At 51.0% G+C, this 7,371-nt stretch overlaps 1 protein-coding gene across 2 annotated transcripts in view; it reads right to left on the bottom strand.

The window, feature by feature from the left end:
- Window positions 1-226: 226 nt before the first annotated feature.
- Colq (collagen like tail subunit of asymmetric acetylcholinesterase) overlaps window positions 227-7,371 on the bottom strand; it is a 70,138-nt gene continuing 62,993 nt past the window's right edge. For both annotated transcript variants that reach the window (XM_023715747.1, XM_004631664.2), the window contains exons 13-17: window positions 6,330-6,469; window positions 5,260-5,379; window positions 4,754-4,874; window positions 3,054-3,156; window positions 227-1,733 (exon numbers count right to left, since the gene is read on the bottom strand). In XM_023715747.1, coding sequence (XP_023571515.1) covers window positions 1,664-1,733; window positions 3,054-3,156; window positions 4,754-4,874; window positions 5,260-5,379; window positions 6,330-6,469 — 554 coding nt within the window. In that variant the 3' untranslated portion in view covers window positions 227-1,663. The remainder of the gene's footprint in view (window positions 1,734-3,053; window positions 3,157-4,753; window positions 4,875-5,259; window positions 5,380-6,329; window positions 6,470-7,371) is intronic.

The following is a 7,371-nucleotide window of genomic DNA, read 5'->3' as shown; positions in this document are numbered from 1 at the left end:
ACTAGTAGATCTCCATGCACCCTCATCAAGGTCTTAATGCCTGCTTAGTGACGTTAAGCAAGACTGGGCTCTTGACCTCTCTTTCCTTCTTTGTCTCTGAGGGAGTGGGAATGCCTCCAGCTTCCAGAAACTTCCTCAATCTGGGAAGCAGAACCAAATTCACTTCACTTTGTCCAGCAATACTGAAATATTGGCCCCAAACTGCCAAGGAAGAGAAAGCCACAGGGAGGAACTGCCTTTATTTCCCATCCAGAAATTCCAGCCTGGTGGTGGAATCGCGTGGAAACATCCTCTCCTTGGGACGTTGGGGGGCCAAGGGAACTAGCTGACCAGCGCACCTGCCTGATGAGATGCCACCCTCAGGCTGATGTGACCTCTGGGAGACGAGTTCACCTCCAGGTCACCCTAGACGGGCTAGTGAGTCAGAAGTTCCTGCCAGCCGAGTCCCCAAGACTCAGGCTCATTGGATAGTTTTGTACTAAGCCAGGAGGGGGGTGGGGGTCTTCCATCTAGTAACTACTGGAAAAGTCCTGGAGACGTCATTCCAAAATGAAGCCAAGTTCCAGTCAGGAAATGCAGTGATGGAAAACAGCTCACAGACCTCTGTGGAGAAGGGACACAGCTCAGGCACACAGCTGTGAAGACAAGGATGCCTAAGACACAGACACAAGAGGGGAGGTCACGGGGCATTTGCAGTCAGCAAGGAGCAAGATGGGGGCTCAGGACAGAAACAGTCTCTGTGACAGCATGCTCAGCATTGGGGTCCTAGATAGGGAAAAGCAAGACTGTATTTCCTTAAGGGCAAGGGGTTACCTATGCCCACCTGGAGTTGTGGAGTTGGTGCCCTGAAGAGGAAGCGGCCATGAAGGGCCTGACAGACATCAAAGGGCACAGAGGGCTACAAAGTTAAGATGGTGCCAGGGCTTTAGACACTACAAGAGCTGTCCCTTCGGGACGTGACAAGACAGGGGAGCCACTGCTCTGTCATTGTCCGCACAATGCATGCCAGCAGTGTTTCTCCCCACGCTGGGTAGATGTGGGTCTCGTGGCTTTCTCAGTATATTTTCACAGTTGGGTCTCTTCCCAGGGAAGCCGCACCTGCACAGGGCTTGGCAGGGCTCTGGCCAGTTGAAGTCCCTCTGTAAGTCCATCGCTGTAAGCCACGTGGACAGAATGTATCTGCTTCTCTGCTTTGTGGCTTTCAGGCCCACAAAGCCCTGAAAGCAGGCTGCTCTGGTGAGGATGGCTGTGTCTGGAGGTCCCTCGGGGGGAGCAGTCTGTATCCCAGGCTTCCGGGGAGATGGGAGCAAACAAAACAGCCCTGCAGGAAGGTACGTAACAGTGCAAAGCCATGTCCGTGGCTCGTGCCGGTGACATTCCAGAAGAAAAAGGACATTTGGCCAGTCGGAAAAGAGAGGGACCAGGTAGTGTCCAGGGTGGGCATGTGGAAGGTTTTCTGGTACTTTGGATTAAGACAGGATACAGTGGTCCTAAGTCTTCCAGTCAGACTGTCAAAAGCATGTCTTAGCAGCAAAGAATTTGTAATCTTTTTTTTTTTTTTTTTCACACAAAGGTTAGTGGATGGACACTGGCCCAGGAAAACACAAGGCCAGCAGGATGAGGGTGGAAGCGGCTGTCGGTCACCTCTCCTGTGCTCACAGCCTCATGTGAAGTAGCGGCAGGGCGTGGAGTCAATGTAGCAGTACTGGGTGCACCGCAAGTCTCCATAGGACCTGCAGGAGCAAAGGCAAGGGTCAGGCAAGTCGCAGGCCACAGGCAGGCGAGCATGGACCTAGTTCTGAGGGCAAGGCACGTTCTAAAAGGCCACTTCTGGTGACTTTGTAAGATTGCATCAAACAGCAGCTATGGCTTCCATCTTGCTAAGCACTGAGGGTTCTACACAAGGTTTTCTCATTCTCCCTTGCGATGTGGAGCTCAGGGGAGTTCAGTCACGCTCCGGGGATTTTTGTGTTGAGCTCCAGCTGAGGGGCCAGGGTGGAAGGAGCATTAATCCTGCTCATAAGTCGGCATTTGTGAGCCAATCCTCCCTTCTCCTCAAGGCCTGAAGGGTTTCTGGGACTGCCAGAGAGAATGTGGTGAGGGAAAGACTTGCCTGTCTGGGTGGCCCAAAATGGCACCAGCGACCAGCGGGCACTATTGAGCTCCTCAAATATGGCCACTATGACTGTAGAATAAACTCAAAATTTAGTGCTAATTATTTTGAATTCAAATAATCACATCTAGCAGGAGCTGTCATATGGAACAGTGCACTCTATACCTCTACCAATCCACATGATAACCAATCCTGAGACAGCGTTTTTCACACGATATACCAACTTACAAGCGTCTCTCTGAGGCTTCTGGGCCTTTACTGACCAGAGTGAGCCACAGTCTATGCCCTGCATCCTACTCAAATCTCTACCTCAAGGGGCCAGTCCTCCTGAGGTAGCTTGGGAAATGTCAACATGGAGGCTAGGACACTAGTATACTTGTCCTGGGCAATGTGAGAAGCCCTTGAGGACTCTTAGAAATAACTACAGGAGTCGTCCTTGAATGGGATTTTTTCATGGGAGGATCATGAGTCAGTAGAACTAGATAGTCATGCTGGTCTAATCTTACCCATGCCCACAGGCGTGGCTAAGGGGTGCACAGGGTATTTCAGAGAACTCGGGCTGTGCAGACACATAGATTCTTTGGTATTCTCTGACATGGCACCTCTCTACTATGCTGCCCTCCTGGTCCCAGCCAGGGGAAGGATATGGCCATGCTGACCCCTGGCAGTACCTGCTGGCTGACTGGGAGCTCTGCTGCACCCCAGGACAGAGCTGGCAGCAGTGTCTGCCCCAGCCCAGCCTCAGGGGCACCTGCTCCAACTGAGAGAACACACAGGGGTTAAGCAGAAAGTTCCCTGCTAGCAGGGATCATGTGCTGTGTTATTTTTCACCTAGCCCCAGTGTCTAGAAAGTACCAGGAATGTGAGAGACACTCAGGAATATCCATGTGGGAAGGGAGCGGCAGATGGGTGTCACAGCAGCACACGACCCCTTCCTTACCCAGGGAGATAGGTCTCACAGGTCAGGTGGCCGAAGTCAGAGCCATCACAGTCCTCCACACCCGCGTGCCGGTGGCCATCTCCACAGTAGGCCCGATGGCAGCCTGAGGGGACACAGGAAGGGCAGCCCAGGGAAGGGTGGGCGGCACAGGCTGGCCTTAGCCCACAAGGCTGTGTGGCCGCCAGATCCCCAGAACACCACAGCCACAGACCTGAAGTCTCCCACAGACACATGAGCAAACGAGGAGACTGGGACTCCTGTCAGCCTCAACATTCAATAGCCAGGGACTGGGGCTACCATGTCATTATCTGAGGCAGTGGGATAAACACCCTGTCTGCCCTTCCCAAGGACAGCCTGAGTCCCTACAAAGTATGAGGTCGGTACCTGGGACTCTGACACCAAGGAGGAGCACAGTGACTCCTGCCTCATTCCTTCCGAGAAGGCCTCAGGGAGGTAACAAAGGGGGCACAGCCTATGTCCCTGGGAACCACGTGATCTTCCACAGAGACCCCCTAACCCCACCCAGGGAAGAGACCTCGTTTATTTTGTCAGGGTGTAGAGCTTCCAGTGAGGTCCTTCCTACTGTGTGAGCTCCCACTTGAAGGGCTGCCCATGGGCCAGAGGGAAGGGGGCCCAAAGAAGAGGCAGTGCCCAGGAGTTGGGTATAGGGCAGCCCCTGTGCCGCTGCAGGGACCTTGCTGTTGTCCCCTCCCCCAGTTTCACGAGGACAGGAAGCCCTGGCTCAGGGCCAACTCTGGGTAAGCTGAATCAGAGATGGGTTCAGCCAAGTCCTGTGGAGGACTCACCACAGCCAGACAACCAGAACCTCACTTTGAGATCTGAGTGGTCGGCTCCACCACGCCCTCACAGCTAAGGAAAGCTGCGCTGCAAGGAGGGTCCCTTCCCCTAGCGCTGTGGCAGCTAGAGCCTGTGCTGGCAATCTGTTCTGACCTGGAATTTGTGCCCCCTCCCTCACTGTTGTCCTTCAGTCCTGAAGACTAAGTAAGAGACACCATTACTTTTGTTCTGAGCTTGTCAAGAAGGATATGGAGGCTGAGGCAAGAGGATCACAAGTTCAAGCCCAGCCTGAGCAACTGAGCAACTTAGTGAGATCCTGCCTCAAGATAAAAAATAATAATAATAATAAGGGCTGGCCAAATAGCTCAGCGGATTAAAGCACCTGCAAGCAGGTGCTGGGGGCTGGGAGTTCAATCCCCCAGGCCTGCCCGGCTGGCCCCGCCCCCAGGGCCCCCTGAGGCAGCAATTGAAACTGGCAATTGAGACTGGGCCTGGTGGTGTGTGCCTGTAATCCCAGCTCTGGGGAAGCTGTAAGCAGGTGGATAACTACAAGTTGGATCTAGTAGTGAGACCATGAACACCCTGTGTTCAGATCCTTCCCTAAAAAAACAAAAAAAGTAAGATAAAAAATGGCTGGGGATTTAGCTCAATGTGAAGGCCCTGGTACTGAAGAAAAAAAAAAAAAAAAAAAAAAAAGGGCCTTGACAGTCACTGGCTGGTGTGCACGGGAGTGAAGGACTGGCCTGAAAGGAGGGCAGGAGTCACGAGGCAGTCGGGGCCACCCTCGCAGGCTGTAGCGCCCCCAGAGCACCGCAGCTGGTGTCCAGCGCTTGCCCTGGCTGCCCCCCACCCCCAAGGCTGCTCGGTGCTCACGCGCGCCGCCCCCCACAGGCCGCACTCACTGATGCAGTCGTCGCCCGCGTCGTAGTTTCCATCGTCACACTCCTCCCCGGGCTGCAGGACCCCATCCCCACAGGTGCCACGCTGGCCCACGGTGTAATCCACAGGGTAGAAAGGGGTCAGCTGGCCGAAGAGACGCAACGGTTAGCCTGGGAGGTGTCACGCCCAGGCCGCAGCGGGGCAGGGAGATCACTGCGCTGGGGCCGAGGGGTAGCTGGGCTGAGGCGCGTCCCTCAGCTTCCTCCTGGAGTAGAATGTCGGGTCTGATGGACACGGCATTCGTGAACTGCAGGGCCACGGAGACATGGGACCTCTGCTCAGAGGGGAGCTTCTGCGTAGGGATGCGGACATGCACAGGGGCTCAGAACGAGTGAGAGGGAGGCTGGCTAGCCCTGCCACGAGGCAGAGGCAGCAGCTCGGTCAGAAGGGGCCTGCCTCTTCTGTTTTGCATGCATTGCATTCCAAGGCGAGAGTGGTGGCTGTCGGGGATGTCCTCCCCCTGGGGTACCTGGATGGGCAGCCAGCCCAGACGGTCCTTGAAGTACAAAGATCTCTGGTCTCTGCGCAAGGCAATGGCATTCTGGGTGTTGAGCCTCTCCAGCTCCTCCTGGTTGTTGACCACAAAAATCTGCCAAAGAGCACACTGGTGAACCCTCCAGACAGCTCTGCTCCAAGGGGCGGGCGAAAAAGAGGAGTAAACAGAATCTCTGGGAGAGGGTTCCTGGTACAGTGTATCATTCCTTCTGAATGGGGAGGGATGTCTGGAGCCCCACACCTTCTCCATCCAATTGCTAATGTGTGAGTTTAAAATTAAAATACCTGCCACGATTGAACATGTTGAACTGTCTTAGATGTTCCCAAGTCTCACATGGTTAAGTAACTGGGCACCTGGAAATGGTTCTTAACCAAATGATCATACTCAAAGATGTTCGTGACAGTATCCTTTACATCAGTGAAGAGCTGGGGCACATCATATAAATACCCAACAAGAGAGTTAAATAAACCATGGTTAAATAAAGCTAGGTGGTGGATAGATAGGTGTGTATCTACGAAAATGATGTTTCAGTGCATTGATGTCCACAATTTATTTCAAAATAATCCCAGGGAGGGCAGGCAGAAGAGTAGGCATAAAATAAAAAGAGGAAAATGGAATTAGATGAGAGTTAATCATTGTTAAAGTTGGGTGAAGTGTGCCTGGGCTTGTTTTATTATCTGTTCTTTTATATTTATTTGAAATTTTCTATAATAAAAAGTTCAGAATGATACTTACAGAGCACAGAGACACAATGGGATTTCAGTAGAGGTAACTAGAAGACCACATTTTTATGCAATTTAATCTGAACTATATCAAAATTATCCTTTAAAAAAGGCAAAGGAAATACTGAAAAGTGAACCCATAATCAAACAGCCAATCTGATTTCCTTCTTTTGGTTTACCTCTGTGTTGCATTTTACTATGATGTGTGTATGCCCAGTGTCATGGGGGAAATTCAGTTTTACTAAAAGGAGTTTTCAGTTCTGAGAGAACCAGGAAGGAGGTCCTCGTGGACAACCCCCAGACTTTTCCCAGCAGTCTCACCACAGGAACTCTCGGGGAACTGGGCCCGTACACGGATTCCCCAGAGGAAGGGTTGTTCACATTCACAGAGGATCCACACAGACATCTTCCTGGAGGCCCGGGAAATCCTCTCTCCCCTTTGAGTCCCATGAGAAGCTGTCCTAGAAAGCAACAGACCACTGTTACTAGAACCAAGGAAGAGAAAACCAAATGGACCAGGGAGATACAAGCACCTTGTGTAACAGAAGAAAGGTTAACGCCTGTTATGTTTCAGGGTAGGTCTGAGACAGAAATCGAAACAGGTGACTTTGATCCAAGGTGTGATGGTGATAAGGGGAGAAAGAGCTAGTAAGAGATATAGTCTCCCCTTCATTCTTGCCTTGCAAGTAGAAAACATGACTGACGCTGTAGCAGTCATCTTGAAACAGTGAAGTAATAAACACAAGATGGGCTGGCGAGATGGCTCAGTGGTCTAAAGCACCTCCTTGGAACAAGCTTGGCAAAGCACAGGAACCACGGTTCGATCCTCCAGCACCACATGCCAGCCAGCCCCGCCCCCTGGTGGGCTGAGCTGGCCACACACACAATAAATAAATAAATGGAAAAAAAATTTAAAAAAAAAAATAAACACAAGAAAGAAGTCAATGGTGCAGGAAAGACAAGGGGCTCATGGGAACTAGGACTTTGAGATTTGTGGGTGAGCCAAAGCCAGGCATAGTTCCTCTCTGGATTTCCTTGTTACAGAAAATCAATGCCATATTTGTTCAGTCTATTAGCAAGGGATTCTTAAAGAAGAACACATTACTGAAGAATAACTTTCATTGTCTTTACTTAGATATAGATATATGAATATTTAAAGGATTTCCAGATATGGTATTCTTTTATCTCTCCAGAAAGCAAGCAGGACCTTTAAAAATGCTCAATTTACTTAGTCTACATGGACACTGAGAAAAATCAGTACATATCCCAAAAAGATATGATCAGGAAATTTACTTTCTAGTAGTGTAAGAGAATTGTTAGAGCAATAGTTGTCACCTTGAATTTTGTTTACTTTTTTTTTTTT

Source organism: Octodon degus, unplaced genomic scaffold (assembly GCF_000260255.1).
Source record: "Octodon degus isolate 3935 unplaced genomic scaffold, OctDeg1.0 scaffold00043, whole genome shotgun sequence".
Classification (NCBI taxonomy): Eukaryota; Metazoa; Chordata; class Mammalia; order Rodentia; family Octodontidae; genus Octodon; species Octodon degus.
This window is presented reverse-complemented; position numbering and strand designations above follow the sequence as displayed.